Raw genomic sequence first — 18,396 nt, 5'->3', positions numbered from 1 at the left:
AGACATTATTGTAAGGGGGAAGATCCTTTAATTAAATTGCTGGGAAATTAGAAGGATTGAGTGATTGAAACACAGGGTGAGGCCGAGGCCACAGCTCTCTCTGTGGATTAATTAAGAGGCTGCTCTGTTCCCTGCCCTTCCTGATGGTGGATACCAGGGGTCTGACCCCCAGGGACATTTAGCAAACCCTTTGATGGGGGTGCTGAGTCTCGTCTTGCAGCAACCACTCCCCGCTGCGTCTCCTTCCTCTCCCCCACTCCAAGCCACCCTCCTGTTCCTGCTGTGCCCATCTGATGGATGTTCCCAGGATGGGCCAATCTTAATTAAGTTGTATGATTTTTCTCAAGCCTGCAAAAGCAATTAATACTTTCCGCCTCAGCCAGGGGTGGGGACTCCGTTTGGTTCAGCTGTCTTCCTGGCGAGGCTAGGGAATGTCCTAAAATTCAGACTCTATGTTGGTAATTCTGAGCTCCACAGATCCCACCCCTCATGCCCCAGTAGGTCCACTCAACCCCCAGCTTCCCTCAGAGTCAGATGTGAATTTTGACCCAGGCTTTGGGATTCAATTAAAACCAGGAGTGTGCTCCCTCCAGCTTTGTATCTTCTCACTCTCCAAAGCCCTTCTCTCACTGGAAGCTTGTCCTGACTTTGGTCTCGGGGTGGCTGTCCTGTCCCCACCTGTGGCATCCCAACCTCAACACAGAGCGCCTTGCCTTTGTCCTGTCCTGGCTGTGCGGGGGTTGCCTCCTGCAGGTGAGACGCGCTGTCCGCTTGCCAGGAGGTAAATGGAATATTCTACTTACTGTTTTCTCACTGACTCTAGCATATTCCACCTAATTTTTAAAATGCACCCAGTATCTACTGAGAAATTCTGTCCAGATACCTGGGCACCTGGAGCTGACCATGACTTCATCCAAGTCCTCACACAACCCCCAGATCACTGGGAAATGACAAAACTGAGTGATGCCTAAAGGTTTCTCCAAGGGCTGTGGCAGCCCCTGAGGAGGATCCGGTGAGGCTTCCTTGGGGTGCTGGGCCTTCCCAAGCCAAGTCCTCCAAGTTGTCCAGGATTGAGCAGATGAAGGGTGTGGCAGGCACAGAGGCCAGGAGGCCAGTGAGAGCATGACCCAGGGGAAACAGTGAGAAGGAAGAAATCAACACAAGAAACAAGACAGACCGGGAAGGCATGCAGAGAAAGGAGAGAAGGGAGGGCGCAAGGGAGCATCTTCGGAAATCCAGAGTGACTGTGGGGCTCGGTATGTCTCTGCGGGGTGGTTCTGAACACAGCACAGCCCGAGTCTCTGCCCCTTCCTTCCGCCAGCCCCCAAACACCACCCACACAGCCACTCTCCTTATCCCATAACTCAAGGTGGACACTCAGAGTTCTGTGCATTCCCATGAGAGAATTTCTGTGGGTTTGTTTTGTACTGAGACATTCTCCATGAAAGAAGCAGGGAAGCAGGGTGTCGGTTTGTTTGTGTTGTCTGTCATCTGCTCCCTGTGCACTCACAGCCCGGTGGTTTGGGTGGCATTGCCCTAGGGGGCAAGTCAGATATTCCCACACCATCTGACCGTCGGCCTGGCAGTGCCTCCATGCCTTAGGGAGGGTTGGTGGGCGAGCTCCCTCCACCCCTGGCCCTTCCCTCTCGCTGGCCCCCCTGCCTGGAACACTCTTACCACGCTGCTCTCCCTGGCCCCCGCCTGCAGTTCTCAGTTATCCCAGTGCATACTCTTGTGAGTTCCCAGAGAAGCACCACATAGGACTCACTACAGTGAATTACAGTGGCCTTTTTCTAAAATGTTTATTAATTTCACAAGCAATCCATGAAAACCTTCTCACTGTAAACAATTTAGACTGTAGAGATAAAGATAGGATTTACTTGACCACCTTCCAGAATAGCTCCAGTCTCCTCCCATGAAGCACCTATCAGGTGTGGTTTACTATATTATACTTATTTATTCATTTAATAAATATCGATGTAGGACCTACTCTGTGCTGCCATTACTCTGTGTCCTAGGGATATGACATTTTATAAAACTCATAGGGTTTATAGACTGAAACTAAAAGCAAGCATGCAGATGACATTAAAAATCATTAAATGATGATTTGTGCTCTATTGAAAAGTAAGTGTGAGGCGAGAGAGAGAAGCTGCTGGGGAAGAAGTGTGATTTCAGACAGAATGGTCTGCCGCGCCTGCCTGGAGTGAGGGTGTGGGCAGACACCTGGCCAGGGGCCGCCAGGTACAGGTGTTGAGGCAGGGACAGGCATGGCCTGCTCATGGGGCAGAGGGAGGCGGGTGGCTGCACACACGGAGGGAGGGAGGGACAGTGGGCGGCACAGTGAGGTGGAGAGTAGCATCAGAGAGACCGTGCAGACCATGGACAAGACTGTGTCTGGTTCTCAGTGAGCTGGGAACCTGTGCAGGGTTGGGAGGAGGAGTGGCGTGAGCTGACTTATGTTTTGAAAGGAATGCTTGGCAGCTCTGTGGAAAATGGACCTCTTTTCAATGCATTTTTATGCCTACATGTTTTATATATACATATAGTAAATATGAATACACACACATAATCTTTGCATCTTTCTCAAACATAAACATTGTCACTGAGTGTTGCTCAGCAACCTGCTTTTGGACATCCATGTATCTTGGAGAATGGAGAGCTTCTACAGTGCACATTTTTTTTTAAACTGTTGCATGGTCTTCCACAGACTCCTTGGAGATTAGTTAACCCCTCCCTATTGCTGGATATACATTGGGTCATTTCTTTTTAACTCCTATAAACGATGATGTGTCTCCTCAAGGCAGGGCCTTGCCTGTGGAGGGTAGTGGCCACCAGGCACTGAGTACCCTTGTTGTGCCATGTCCGTTCAGCAGCAGAGCCTTAGGGTCAATGACTGTTTGTGAGCATTGAGGCAGTGAATCCAGGAGCTCTGGGCATGCAGAGTTCCGTTCTCCACCACAGGAAACAGTGGCATCAAACCCAATCTAGGAATAGACTGTCGTTCTGTGTTGATGATCTGCAGAGGGAAACGGGCTTTGGAAGTCTCCCAGAAAAAGCCCATGCTTCCCACATGAGGAAATGAAGGCCAGGGGATGGGGTCTTGCCCCAGGCTACTGATGAGGTAGTAGCAAAGCCAGGTCAGGAAATTGGTCTTTGCTTTCTTCTGCACCCGGAGTCAGTGCATGAGGTAGGGGCCTATGCTGTCAGCAGGCACTGTGTCCTTTCATCCTTGCAGATGGTTCTTTCCCTCCCTTTCCCATGGGCATGTGCTCATCAGTACTCTGCAGGGCAAGTACTCCAGGGTGTTGTGTGCATGTGCTCATCAATACCCTGCAGGGCAAGTACTCCAGGGTGTTGTGTGCATGTGCTCATCAATACCCTGCAGAGCAAGTACTCCAGGGTGTTGTGTGCATGTCCTCATCAATACTCTGTAGGTTGAGTACTCCAGGGTGTTGTGTGCATGTCCTCATCAATACTCTGCAGGTTGAGTACTCCAGGGTGTTGTGTGCATGTCCTCATCAATACCCTGCAGGGCAAGTACTCCAGCGTGTTGTGTGCATGTCCTCATCAATACCCTGCAGGGCAAGTACTCCAGCGTATTGTGTGCCTGTGCTCATTAATACCCTGCAGGGCAAGTACTCCAGCGTGTTGTGTGCATGTCCTCATCAATACCCTGCAGGGCAAGTACTCCAGCGTGTTGTGTGCCTGTGCTCATCAATACCCTGCAGGGCAAGTACTCCAGCGTGTTGTGTGCGTGTCCTCATCAATACCCTGCAGGGCAAGTACTCCAGCGTGTTGTGTGCATGTCCTCATCAATACCCTGCAGGGCAAGTACTCCAGCGTGTTGTGTGCATGTGCTCATCAATACCCTGCAGGGCAAGTACTCCAGCGTGTTGTGTGCGTGTCCTCATCAATACCCTGCAGGGCAAGTACTCCAGCGTGTTGTGTGCATGTCCTCATCAATACCCTGCAGGGCAAGTACTCCAGCGTGTTGTGTGCCTGTGCTCATTAATACCCTGCAGGGCAAGTACTCCAGCGTGTTGTGTGCCTGTGCTCATTAATACCCTGCAGGGCAAGTACTCCAGCGTGTTGTGTGCATGTCCTCATCAATACCCTGCAGGGCAAGTACTCCAGCGTGTTGTGTGCCTGTGCTCATCAATACCCTGCAGGGCAAGTACTCCAGGGTGTTGTGTGCATGTCCTCATCAATACTCTGCAGGTTGAGTACTCCAGGGTGTTGTGTGCATGTCCTCATCAATACTCTGCAGGGCAAGTACTCCAGCGTGTTGTGTGCCTGTGCTCAGCAATACCCTGCAGGGCAAGTACTCCAGCGTGTTGTGTGCATGTGTTCATCAATACTCTACAGGGCAAGTACTCCAGCGTGTTGTGTGCATGTGCTCAGCAATACTCCACAGGGCGAGTACTCCAGGGTGTTGTGTGCATGTGCTCATCAATACTCCACAGGGCGAGTACTCCAGGGCGTTGTGTGCATGTCCTCATCGATACTACGCAGGGCGAGTACTCCAGGGTGTTGTGTGCACGTGCTCATCGATACTCTGCAGGGTGAGTACTCCAGGGTGTTTTATTAATCTTTATTGCTGCCATCACAAACTACCACATGCTTTGTAGAGTATACAACACAAATTTGTTATCCTGCAGTTCTCTAAGCCAGAAGTCTGATGAGGTCTCACTGGGCTGAGATCAAGATGCCCAAAGGCTATGTTGCCTTCTGCAGGCTCTGGGGGAGATCCATGTCCTGCTCACTCAGGTTCTTGGCAGAATTCAGTGACTTGTGAGATCCCCATGTCCCGGCTGGCTGTAAATGGCAGGCCTCCCAAAGCTGCCTTCATTCCTCCACCCCAAGTCAGCCATGGTGGCTGAGCACCTCTCACACTTCCAATCTCTCTCCTTCCTCTGACCTCTCTGACCTAACTGGGGTCAGATAATCCAGGATCCTCCGCCTATTTCAGGGTCATCTGATGAGCCACCTTAATTCCCTCTGCAACTTTAATTCGCTTTTGCTATGGAAAGTAACCTGTTCCCATGTTTTGAGGATGAGGATGTAGACATCTTTGGAGGCCATTCTTCAGCATCCCACAGGGACTCTGCAGATCTCTGGGCCTCCGGCTTTGTGCAGCCTCCTCTTCTCTAGTACTCTGTCCTGCAAACTCTCCTGTACTCTCACCTCTGTCTCTTCAACTCAGGACGTCTTCTGGGTTCTGTCTGCCTGTCTTGACTTCTTGCAGTGACGCCCTTACCATTCCCCACAGGGCAGGAGCTAGCTGCTCTTCCGTTCCCATTCATGGGGCCACACAGCTTTCACTGTCAGCACACTGCCTTCCACAGCTCACCCATGCCTGTGAGTGTGACAGAGGCTGCTGGGTCAGGCTGGGAGACTATCAAGATCCCCTGTTGATCCTGAACTCTGCATCTGCCCTCGGCGCCAGCTCTTGTCACAGAGCCCCAGAGTGCTTGCCTCCTGCCTTGGCTTCAGTCCCTCCCTGGTCATGTGGTCCACCTGGAGGGAGGTGGGAGTGCTCATTCCATGATCATCTGGGACCCCTGCAGCTGAGTAAGAGCTGCCACAAGAGTGATTGATGCCCAGATATGGGGTTTAGAAGCCATGCCAGATTGGGGAGCCCCAAATGACCAGCTGGGAAGCCAGAAGGAACGAGTGCTTGGCATCCCCTTACTCAACACCTTTGTGATTTTGTTGTTGACTCCTGGGCTAACATCTATTGACTGTTTTCCATGTGCCAGGCACGTTTCTTGGCACTTGATGTGCACAGTGTCGTCCGGACCTCATAAAACGAGTCCCCAGGGGAAGAAACTCAGCTGTGCACATGCCTTGTTTTACAGCTGTGCTGACACATTGCCAGGCAGCTGAGTCCGGGTTCCATGCTCTTTCCCATCACTTCCCATGTGCCAGCACTGGGGACCAGACCTCTCGAATGAGCCCAAGCCAGGGCCCTGGACCTCTCTGGTGTAGGATGGAAGAATCAGCCAGTCTGCACAAGCCAGTGGTTCAGATGAGCACCGGGGGTGGGGGTGGGCACATGAGCATGCAGTGGAAAGACCAGCTGAGCAATGATGAGTGGCTGAAGTGGATGCTCTGGGGACCTATCTGTGGACAAGGCCGTCACGGCCTGCCCAGCTCAGCCCAACCTTTGCACAGTCAGTGCAGGCTATCTAGTTCTCCATCGTCCCTCAGAGGCAGCCCAAGTGGTTCCCAGGGCAGCCACTGCAGATGTGGCTGGGTTATCAGGTGGCTGTGGTCTGACCCCCATGCCTGCCATACACCTTGTTTGCTAATGCCCAGCCCACACGTGGCGCAGCACGCAGGTGAATGTGGGAGGGGAACCAGATCTTACACTGCCATTGCCACCTGGGCCAGGGCTGGAAACCCATGTCTTTATTCCACACACGACACATACACATCAGAAACACCATATACCACACACACGAAACACATTCCATACATACACATGTGCTATAAACACCACACACAATATGTCACACATATAACTCCACACACACACCATACTGCACATACCACACATACCACCCATCATAAACATCACACACCACATCCCCCCCACACAAAACACATTCCACACACCAAACATACCACACGTCAGAAACACCATATACCACACACAAAAAACACATTCCCTACACACATACTACAAACACCACACACATCACATCTACAACTCCACACATACACCACAGTGCACACACCACACATGCCACAAATACCACACATTGTAATACACCACACACAAAACACATTCACACATACCTCAGACACCACACACACACCACAAACAATACATCACACATACAACTTCACACACACGCCACACTGCACACACTACACATACCATGTCAGAGACACCATACACCACACATGAAACACATTCCATACATACAAAACACAGAAACCACATACACAGCACACACAATACATCACACATACAACTCTCACATTCACCACAATATTACGCACCACACACATCCTACACATACACCCACAGAACACCCCACCCTCCCACACCACACCTGCAAACACACCAGAAACACCACACACAGATTCACCGTAAAACACCCCCACCTTCTTGCATATTACACACACCACAAACAGCACACATAAAACACTCCACACATAGACCTGTACCAGAAACACCACACACCCCACACAAAATACCACACATACAAAAGCCCCCACACATTACACACATACCATAAAACACTGACTCCAGTCCCCACAAACACCACATACACAACACACATTCCATACATACACACATACTACAATAATATACCTCATATATATACCACACAATATAATCACACATACAGAAAAACACACATGTCAGCTGGGTGCAGTGGCTCACGCCTGTGATCCCAGTACTTTGGTCGGCTGAGATGGGTGGATCACAAGGTCAGGAGTTCAAGACCAGCGTGACCAACATGGAGAAACCCTGTCTTTACTAAAAATACAAAATTAGCTGGGTGTGGTGGTACATGCCTGTAATTCCAGCTATTCGGGCAGCTGAGGCAGGAGAATTGCTTGAACCCGGGAGGTGGAGGTTGCGGTGAGCTGAGATCACACCATTGCACTCCAGTCCTGGGTAACAAGAGTGAAACTCCATCTCAAAAAACAAAAAACAAAAAAAAACCACCACACACACATGTCACACAGCACACACGTAGACCACATTCTCCACCCCCCCCCAACACACACAGGGGAGCAAGAGCACCGCAGGCTCCGGGGCAGCCCCCAGCCATGGCTTGCTAATTGCCTCTCTTCCTGCAGGCCTGTTTATCATCTTTCCCCAGCGCTTGGGCACCAAATGAAGATAGATTCCAGGAAGCTTTGAAATGTTCCAAATGCAGAAGCCTCCCAATCACACGCTTTGAAGATTAGAACAAGGTTTAATTCTCCTCCTCTCAACCCTGGCTTTTGAATTGTTTTTTAATTATTCCTCTAAAAATGCTCCGTACCCCATGACTGTAAGAGCAACGCTGGCTCATTGTGAGGGCTGTCATTCATTCAGCTCTATGTGCCGGAGCATGATAAGCGCTCACCCGTGCTTCCTCCTCACATCCAGGTCGCAGCCCTAGAAGGGAAGCTTGACTTCATCTGCATAGAATCCCTACTTCATGGAACAGGAGAGAGACGCCCAGAGAGGCCAAGGAGTGGCCACAGATCAGCACAGATCATGAGCTGCAGCGGCTGATTCCAGGCTGACTTATGCAGAATCCATGTTTGTAAACCTCAAGGCAATAATGGCTCCTATGGAGTGTAGGTAATTCGAAATATACAGGAAAGAACAATACTTCTAGAAAAGTCTACTGTTTACACTTTTTGTGGATTTATTTTCAATTTATTGATATAAATGGATTTTAAAGAAGGGGTTAACATTACCTATATGATTTGTGTATACAGCTCTTTTTCATGAATGGTTCATTTCTGAGACTTAAAACCCAGAGAGGAGGAAAGAGGAAATGAGGAAGGAACCACAGAGGAGTTTGCACTGAGTTGAGCCCAAAGGTTTGCGGGCTAGTGATGTTGCCTTTCTATGGACCAAGAGAGAGAAAACCAGAAATTTTCTAGGGGTAAAAGGAAGTGGTTTGGAGTCAGATGGCCCAGATATGGGGAGTGACTTCATCCCTGCCAGTTCCTGGGGACAGGGACTCTGCAGGGTTGTCTGCCAGCCACCAGAGCTGTCTAGGATGTCTGTGGACCCCCACCTGTCAAGTGGGGTTGGGGAGCTCCAGCTCACAGGTTGATGGTGAGGCCTTACACAGGGCGTGCATGCTAAGGGCTTGGCCTCTTGCTGTACATGGGGCTCAGTAAAGCTTCCCCATCTTCTATACATATCCCTTTGAGAATAGTGGAAGTAACATCTCACCCATGTCAGAGCCTGTCCAGTGCATGAGGGCCCAGGGATTTCCTCACTTTCCACAGTGGGAGTGAGTGGTGGGGCAGCAGGCAACCCTGTTCTCCAGAATGTGGGCGTGGAATCTACTGAGAGGAAGGGCAGTGGCCTCTTGAGGAGGGAGCCTTTATTCACCCCACATTCCATCCCTTGGTAAACACGCACCCATGCCTGGAGCAGCATCTGCAGTCCACCCTTCACACCTTCCAAGATGTCAGCCAGCTCTGAGCTCCATCGTCGCTTGGAGGATTCTGTTAGCCCCTGGCTGGCTCCCTTGTTTCTGCCTTTGTCCCTTACAGTCATCCACAACCCGGCACCCAGGGGGGTCCTGGGAAAGCCTGATCAGGTCAGGTGGCTTCTCTGCTCAAGACCATCCAATGTCTCCCTCTCTCCATCAGGGACACAAAATCCCTATGTGTCCAGCCTCCCTGCCTCACCTGGCCCGGGACCTCTCTGGCCTGTCTCCTACAACCTCCTTCTCCATCCAGCCTCCCAGCCTGCTCTGTTCCTCAGAGCCTTCCTCACCTGCCAGCCACCATGCCAGCTCTCCCTGCCCCAGGCCTGGTTAACTGGGCTACCTGATCACCTGCAGCTAAACACAACACCACCCTCCCCGCAATACTCCCCATTCGCCCTTCCTGACTTTTTCCCAAGGCTTAATGTTGACTAGTATCTATATCTGCATCTACCTCCACTTTTACCTCTCTCTCTCTCTCTAGTATAATTGCATAATTGCCCCCACCCACTGGGACATAATTTCTAAGTGGGCAAGGAGTTTATTTGCTCACTGCTGTATCCTGAGTATTGGGCATAGTGCCTATCATAGGCTTCAACAAGTATCTGTTGAATGAGACAAAACACCACCAAATGAACAGGGAGGTAAATGGAGACAGAATGATGTTACTAAAATAAATGTACGAAGCTCTGTGGTCTAGTGTGTGATGTCAACCATCTTCTCTGATCTCTTAGGACATCTGCAGGGACGGATCTGTTTCCCACCCCTGCCTGTGGCCTTGGCGTTACCAGTGGGTGCACTGACATTCTGATTCCCACTTCGGGGTGGGTGTGGGCTGGGAAGAGAGGCTCCCTCGGGGTTGCGCCATTTCCCCTCCCCAGAGTCCAGATCTCTGTCCCCTTCCCCATGGGTACTGCATGGCCACCCCTGTGAAAGCCAGTGCCAACTTGAGAGAGAAGTAGATGGAGCAGGGACAGATGTCCCCTACCTCTCTTTCACCCAAGGAATGGAAAACTCTGCCTGGAGATTTGCTGGAAGAAACTGTGTCGAGGGTCGGGCTGGGGGCAGGCGGGAGGAAATAATACACATTCATCATCCCCCTTTGGAGCCTGCCCGGAGGCTTCAGGCAGCACCTGGGATGTCACTAACAGCTGGTCCCAGGGGAAGAGGTAAACGGTCGCAGCTGACAGGCTGCTGTGGGTGGGGCAGGGTCAATCAGAACTCAGGCCTGTGTCCCGGAGGCCCGCCCAGCTGGCTGAGTCATCTGAGGGCAGGGTCCTGAGAGCACAGGGGGAGGGAGGGTCAATCGCCACATTGTAGCTCATTTGATTCTGAGTGGGTGGAAGGAAAAACCTGAGAGGGGATATCAGCCTTGGTCACGAGCATGTCAGGCACTGCATGACGTGGGCAGGCAGTCGCCTCTGGTTCCAGGCGGAGAGAGGGACTGGCAGTCCCCCAGAGGGGTCTGTGACAGGGAGCAGGTGCCAGAGCCGGGGGCTCCAATTCTCGTCATTTAGCTGCTGCATGAATTATTAATGGGCGGCTGTAAAACACACACACAGAGCTGAGCATCCTTTTGCCATCATTCAGCTCTGTACTCTTTTCCGTACCGTGAAGGTAGAGGTTCCGTTTGGTCATGGACAGGAGTGGCACTGAGATCCTCACACTTCACCTTCATAGTCTCCAGAGATGATTGGGGCGCAGCCTGTGGCTGGCTCTTAGCAGTACTCGGTGCTCTTGTGTAAATGCCTGGCCCTCTTCCGCAGCCCTTCACTCCTTTTCTGAGTTTTCTCTTTTTTCCCAGCTATTCTGTGTGCCTGGAGGAAAGGTTCTGCCCTGTCACTGTCTAGTGCCCCTGCCCCTGCAGCTTCCAGGTCCCCGGCCACCTCTGGGTGGAGGCTTTCTAAAGCCCAGGATGCAGCATCTGGACCCACAGCTTCTGGCCAGGGATCGGATTTGCAGCTTTAATCTCTCCTGATGTGCTGTCAGGAAAGAGAAAACAGAGAAAGCAGAGAAAGGGAGCTGAGTTTTGTTGTTGTTGTTTTTTTCACTGCCAAAACAACAACAACACATACACAAACCCAACCAGGTTGAAGTGCAGGCTGTACTGTAAGAAAACATTCCAGAAAGTTCTCAGGCATTTCCGGCTACTCCTGTAAATGGCAGATCTGAAGCTGAGAGTTTCCCATTAGAAGGCTCAGTCTCCTAAGCACCTGCCTTCCCTCTTGCCTTCAAATGCTGAGACCCTCCTGTGACAAGGATGTTCTGATGGCCATGGCTGCCTAGCCTGTCAGGCCCCTTTGCACCTGTGGACCCTTCACTTGCAACTCTATTTCCCTCACCGCTTTCTTTCAAAATCCCACTTTCCCTGTCAGGCACCCATCAAGTCCTCTCCTCTCCGTGGGGTCTTCACTTACCCTCCTAAATGGGGTGTGCCTTCCTGGCCACTGTTTAATTTACATTTCATGGAAACCATATCTCAAACTCTCCTGAGGCCCAGTATCATTTCCCTATTTTATGGCTGAGCCTCTCCAAGCTTCTATTTGGAGAAAACACCCAAGGGCACTTAGCAGCACACCCAAGGGCACGTAGCTACTGGAATGCCATCAAAATACACGGGACCGTACTAGAGTTAGGTGTGCAGGGATATGTAACAGCTATTTTCTAGATTTCTTCCCAAGCCATAACCTGCTTGGAGTAGAGGATTGGGCTCTTCAAATTGTCAATGTGCAGTGTATCTTCGCTTTATTTTCTTCAGTTTAAGGCATCTTGTATACTTATTCTGCCTCCTCCATGTACATTTTCTGCTCTTTGGATTTATCTCCTTCCCCAGGTTGGCTTCGTGTTTATGGTCTTCATGACCTTGTAGCCACAGGGTGGCTGGGGATCTGCACGTGGTGCTGACGGTACCCCATCAGTTCTGAGCTTCCCCTAGAGGCATGTGGCACCCTAGGTTTGGCCAGAGAGGCAGCCACTAGTCTCAGAGCTCCTGTGGTCACCTGTACCTTTCTGGATGTCTCCACCCACCCCCCCCGCCTTCATGAGCTGTGGGTTGAAGAAATAAGGACTCCGCTTTCTGACCTCAGACTCTCTAAACCTGATTCCCTGACATCCTCCCTGACCCACCCCTTAACCTGAGACTCCCTGCAGGCCAGAATGCTTCCCTCTGCCTCCTCCTCTCCAGGAAGAACTGTCGCTAGGTCAGATTCTCTTTCCAAGTTGCAGGTAAGAAACCAGCTCCTCCTAGTATCTGTGGATGCGGGTGTGACTCCATGCCACTCTAGTTCCAGGCTGGTATCTGTGGATGCAGGTGTGACTCCATGCCACTCTAGCTCCAGGCTGGTATCTGTGGATGCGGGTGTGACTCCATGCCACTCTAGCTCCAGGCTGGTATCTGTGGATGCAGGTGTGACTCCATGCCACTCTAGTTCCAGGCTGGTATCTGTGGATGCGGGTGTGACTCCATGCCACTCTAGCTCCAGGCTGGTATCTGCAGATATGGGTGTGATTCCATGCCACTCTAGCTCTAGGCTGGTATCTGTGGATGCGGGTGTGACTCCATGCCACTCTAGTTCCAGGCTGGTATCTGTGGATGCGGGTGTGACTCCATGCCACTCTAGCTCCAGGCTTGTATCTGCAGATGTGGGTGTGACTCCATGCCACTCTAGTTCCAGGCTGGTATCTGTGGATGCAGATGTGACTCCATGCCACTCTAGCTCCAGGCTGGTATCTGTGGATGCAGGTGTGACTCCATGCCACTCTAGTTCCAGGCTGGTATCTGTGGATGCGGGTGTGACTCCATGCCACTCTAGCTCCAGGCTGGTATCTGCAGATATGGGTGTGATTCCATGCCACTCTAGCTCTAGGCTGGTATCTGTGGATGCGGGTGTGACTCCATGCCACTCTAGTTCCAGGCTGGTATCTGCGGATGTGGGTGTGATTCCATGCCACTCTAGCTCCAGGCTGGTATCTGCGGATGTGGGTGTGACTCCATGCCACTCTAGCTCCAGGCTGGTATCTGTGGATGCGGGTGTGATTCCATGCCACTCTAGCTCCAGGCTGGTATCTGCAGATATGGGTGTGATTCCATGCCACTCTAGCTCCAGGCTGGTATCTGCAGTTGCGGGTGTGATTCCATGCCATTTTAGTTCCAGGCTCCAGCCCAGCCCTGACACTACAGCTCTGTGATCAGGAGCATGAGTTCTGCAGCTAGATATGCCTGGCCTCAAGTCATAGCCCCTCCATTCATTGTCAGGTGGTTTCTGGCACCTCCTCCATGCCAGGCTCCACACCAGGCTTCATCCCCTTTTGGGAATTGCAGCACAGGCCACCTGCTCTGTTGCTCATGGCGTTATCTATAATATGTAGGGAAGGCACTGAACGCCTGAGCTCCTGTGAAGATGAAATGCTAAGTGTATGCCAAGAGCCTACCACCTGATAAGATCTTCATGTTACCCACCATTATTAGTTTTCGATCTCATTTCCCCATCTGGATGTGGAAAGAAGATCTGTGCTCAAAGATGATCATAACATGTAATTGCGATAATGTATTTACAAATTCCTGAGAAGAACATAAGGTGGACTACATGGGTCTGATTGTCCTAGTTCAGGCCCAGGAGGCTCTCTCCACAGGCAGAATGGCACTGGTGGAGGCTCAGCTCCCCCTGAGTGACAAAGAGCTCAGGCTGCACCCAGGAACCTGCAGCACCCAGAGGCTTCCTGCAATGCATGGCATTGGGTGGCATCACTAGCTGGATGGCTCTCGGGGTCCTCGTATCCACTTTTCCTATTTAGCAGTGAGGAAACAAGCCCAGAAAGAGCAATCAGTTCAACTAAGGTCACCACACAGACAGAGGCAGAGCAGGCTCAGAAGCCAGACCTTCCCAGGACCGGCTCCAGCCTCTGATTTAGCCCCCTGCCACCCTGCCTTTTATCAAAGTCCAGATCCTGTACAGGACAGACTGGATCACAGTGAGGCCAACCCAGTAAGGCCACTGGAGCAGGTTGGGTCCCAGAGACCCAGGGGGCAGGGTTCGCCCTTTGACTCTTTGGCGGACAGAAGAGGGGTCTTCAGCTTGCAGGGCTAAAAGGCCACTTCTTCTTTGGGGAGCATTATGTGTCTTTACTCTCAGGTTGGTCCGTGGTAGTATTGGGAGCACATGGCCCATAATGGCACCGAGGAGAGACAGGTGCATGGTGAATTGATTCATTTCCTGTGCAGCAAACACCTCCCACCCTTGGTACCATGCTTCTTGTTTAACCTGTACGGTGCTGTGACATTTACTGAGAACACCCTAGCTGCCGAGCACTGTGCCCAGATTCTGTCGTTGTCAGCACACCCAAGAGTTGGTATGATTATCCCTCTCTTACAGTGGAGAAACTGAGGCTCAGAGCGGTTGAGTGACTGCCCTGTCCACACCCTTTGCTCAGGGTGACAGCTGAGAGAGGAGGTTTTCCCACCAGAACTACTCTCCTCCACTTTCTTCTGTGTGCCCAGGAGGCTGAACTACATTACAATAGGCAGAATAATGGCCCCACAAAGATGTTCATGTCCTCGTTCCTGTGAATGTGTTATGTACATGGAAAAAGGGAATTAAGGTTGCAGATGGCATTGAGGTTGGAAACCAGCTGACCTTGAGACAGGGAGATTACCCTGGATTAGCTGGATGAGTTCAATGCAGACACAAGGGTCCTTTATGGCAAGGGGGAGGCAGCAGGTATTGGACTCAGGGCAATGCAGTGTGAATGTGGGTGGCCTCTGGAAGCTGGGCAAAATAAGGGAAGAGATTCTCTCCTGGAGCTGCCAGAGGGATGCAGCCCTTCTGCACTTTGATTTTAGGCCACTGAGGCTTGTTTCACATCTGCATCTGGCTGTCAGAACTGTAAGATAATAAATTCATGTCGTTTTAAGCCACCAAGTTTGTGGTTGTTCATTGCAGTAGCAAGAGGAAAGTATGCAGATACAAACCGTCTCCCCTGGCGCCCTTGTGCTCTGCTCCCAGGAGTTCTGTCCAGTGGGGAGCAACAGCAGGAGATTGGGAGGAGGAAGAGGGAGAGATTGAGGTGTTGACTCCCCCACTGCCTTCCTGTAGCATCATTGAGGGCTGGAGCTGTCCCTTGACCAAAGGTCCTAGCTCCTGCCCGCAGCCCTTGCTGCACAGCCCTCTCCAGTGCCAGGAGTGGCCCTGCCTCTTGCTGAGTGGGGCTTCAGGATAGTGACTGTGCTCCGGTGTAGTCGACTCTCCCTGTGGTTTCTCCACACTCTGTGTCCCCTTTGCTGATAATTCCTGTATGTTGAACCCTCCTCAGGTCACCTGGTCATCAGTATCCTGCCGTGATCCTGACAGATGGTACCAATGGCCATGCCCACTGCTCCACTTTCCGTGGAGGGGTAGCCCTGCCAGGGGTCCTCATCCAATGCTCAGGGACGTCTTATGCAGCTGTGTTTCCCAGGGGCCCCGGCACTCTCTTCCCCTTCTATCTATCCATAGCAGTCTCACCCACCACTGCTTCCTTTCCCTTTTTGCCTCCAGGGGTTACCTCTTTTGGATAAATGGAAGTGTCTCCTTTGAACCAGAAATAGCTTTGCTTCTCCTTTGCCTGGTTCTGCCTGGCAGAAGCGGCCTTGTTTGGCATCACCTAATGGAGACTGTCAGGGTTAGAAATGGCTCGAGGAGTGGGCTGCCTGCCATGGGGACACATCTGGACAGGATTGCCCAGGGGCTTAGGCTGCAAAAGACCCACCTCAAAACCCATTACACACTAAAGAGTGTTTGTTTTCTCATGTAAGAGAGAAGCCTGGAGGTAGAGTGGTCCCAGCATCAGCCAATTTGGTTCCTTCACTCTTCATCCTTGACATTTTAGCTTGTTCTTTTGGTCAGTTACCTACTAATAAATACCCTTGACAGGATGCCCAATTGAGGCATCACGTGCTTTCAGCAAAGACAAAAATGAGAATGTTTTCTGTCTGCCATCTCTTTTTATCAATGGAGAAAAATCTTTCTAGAAGACCCGTGTCTGACTTTCCCCACCATCTCAGTGGTCCCGGGCTGGGCCAGTCACCGTGACTACCCATGTGAGTAGCCTCCGCCCCAGCCCAGGTAATATCTTTTCACATGGATCAATTTGCTTTCTTTAGAGCATGGATCATACCTGCTATCACCCCATTTATTGATCATCTGTGTCCTCTACTGGCATGTGAGCTTTTTGAGGGCAGGGACTTTGTCTAATTCACCTCTGTATCTGTTTGCAATCCCTGGTCCTGAGACCAGAATAAGAGACTTTCAGGTGATATTTGATGAATGAGTGAGGTAGTGAATCCTTTAGAACCCAGAAAGGCACATAAGATGGACAGCACACCCCTTCCCTATGTGAGGATAGAAGAAGGATGGGGAAGACCTTGTGTTTCTAAGTTCTGGGAGCCCCAAGGCTGGGCATTTTGCAGGCATCCTTGACCATCTCCACATGGTGTTCAGGGCTGACCTCAGAGATTTTGCAGGAGCTCCCTAAAGCCTCTGCCTTGGAAAGTTCTCTTAGTTTTTTTGTTTTGTTTTGTTTTTTTACAAAGGAAAGGTATTTATGCACAAAGCTACTTATCTTTGTAGCACTTGCAGATAAATCTTCTAATTTACGGGGGAGCCGACGCCTTCGGAGAGCCAAAATCAATGTGTGTCACTGTAAATCCGGGCTGGGCCTCAGCATCCACTCACACCAGCTGATTGATGGACTTTGCTTTTGCACCAGGCTTGGCTGGTGGAAAGATGGGGCAGTTGCTGTTGGCAGGCTCCTGGAAGCCTCCTTCTGGGCCAGATCCTGTCTCCTCACCTCAATTCTTCCCAATTCTCATGTTCCCAGGTTAGCCCCATGGCCCACGTGGCTAAGCCCCTCCCGTTTGCTCGTCAGTGCTTAACTCATCCTACAAAGCCCAGCTGAGATGCTACCTGCTCCTGACAGCCCTCTTGGAGTGGCCTCTTTGGAGTTAACCTCTCCTTTGTGTTTCCCTGGAGATGTGTCTGCAAAATGCTGCTATGACAACCAGCTTCAAATGGTAAGGTGGCATGCACCTGCCACTTCCACAAGACAGGAGTGCTGTGAGCAGGGCATTCCAAGCCCCCATTCATTCACTGAGCACTGACTGTTCCACTCACTGTTCTTTGGGTCCAGGGATGGATAAGACACAGGCCCTGTCCTGGAGGGTACCCATAGTCTATTCAGATTAATCAGGAAGACCAAGAAGAAATTAGATATCATAAGGATTCCAGGAGAGGATGAAAGATGGGAATATATGGTCAGCACGCTTGGATAAGACTGAGGTCAGGCCAGCATCCTCCAGGAGGCTGTGACTGTACTGAGATCCAATAGGAATTGGTCAAATAAACAAGGAAGGAGAAGGATGACCCAGGCTGTTCTGGTGGGTTCTCTTGGCTGGAAGGTACCGAGAGTTACTTTGAAGCAGGGTATTTCCCTGACCCTTTCATGGGCAGGAACTGGAGTGCACAGGCACTAGAACTAGCTGGTTGCTTCAGTGCTGGTGGAGCTGGACTCCCCTCACTCGGTTCTGCTGCATTCCACCCCTTGTAGGAGGGGAAGTGCAGGTGAGTGGAGGCAGGGACCGGGGTGAGTGCTTTTGGGTGCTGGCAGTGTTTAGGGTGGTGCCTGCAACCCCTGAAGCCCCAGAAGGAGTGTTACAGTGCCCTGTTACCATTGCCCTTTGCAGATGCCTTAAGTGCTAACAACTCAGTGGAGGGTCAGTGTGACAACCTTTTGCAACCACACTTGTGACACCTGAGTTCTTGTCCACCCTTGTCCACAAGGATGAATAATCCACCCCTTGTTTACCATCCAGGAGGAATCAGGTTGCAGGAATGAGTTGGAGGTGGTAAATATGAGGGATTTTATTGCCAATGGAACTGACTCTCAGGAGCTAAAAGGAAGATGGAGCGCGAAGGTAAGCTTCCCCTGCAGTCCAGCCGGGGACTCTCTGAAACTGCATCATCAAGCTGTCCCTCTTAAGTCAAGCTGCTTTTCTCCAATATCCAACTGTAGTATCCTATGTCCGGCTGCTTCTCCTCTCTGCAGGATGAGTTCTGGGCTTTTTACAGGCAAAGGATAGCGGGTGGGGCGGGCCATGGGTTGTCTTGGAAAAGGCAACATTTGGGTGGGGAAACAGGGATGCAAGTTCTCACTTTGGGCCATGGTATTAGGCTTTTCGGCTTGA

At 51.2% G+C, this 18,396-nt stretch overlaps 1 protein-coding gene across 1 annotated transcript in view; it reads left to right on the top strand.

Moving 5' to 3' along the window:
* The window catches only part of ZFAT (zinc finger and AT-hook domain containing), a 257,157-nt gene extending 240,035 nt beyond the window's left edge, over positions 1 to 17,122 (top strand). The window contains exon 16 of the mRNA XM_021675915.2: positions 17,034 to 17,122. Within this exon, the coding sequence (XP_021531590.2) occupies positions 17,034 to 17,111 (78 nt within the window). The 3' untranslated portion in view covers positions 17,112 to 17,122. The remainder of the gene's footprint in view (positions 1 to 17,033) is intronic.
* The last annotated feature ends 1,274 nt before the right edge of the window (positions 17,123 to 18,396 follow it).

Source organism: Aotus nancymaae, unplaced genomic scaffold (assembly GCF_030222135.1).
Source record: "Aotus nancymaae isolate 86718 unplaced genomic scaffold, 86718_ANA_hifiasm-v0.15.2.pri h1tg000036l, whole genome shotgun sequence".
Classification (NCBI taxonomy): domain Eukaryota; kingdom Metazoa; phylum Chordata; class Mammalia; order Primates; family Aotidae; genus Aotus; species Aotus nancymaae.
Note: the sequence above shows the minus strand (reverse complement) of the source record. Positions and strands in the feature narration are given on the sequence as shown.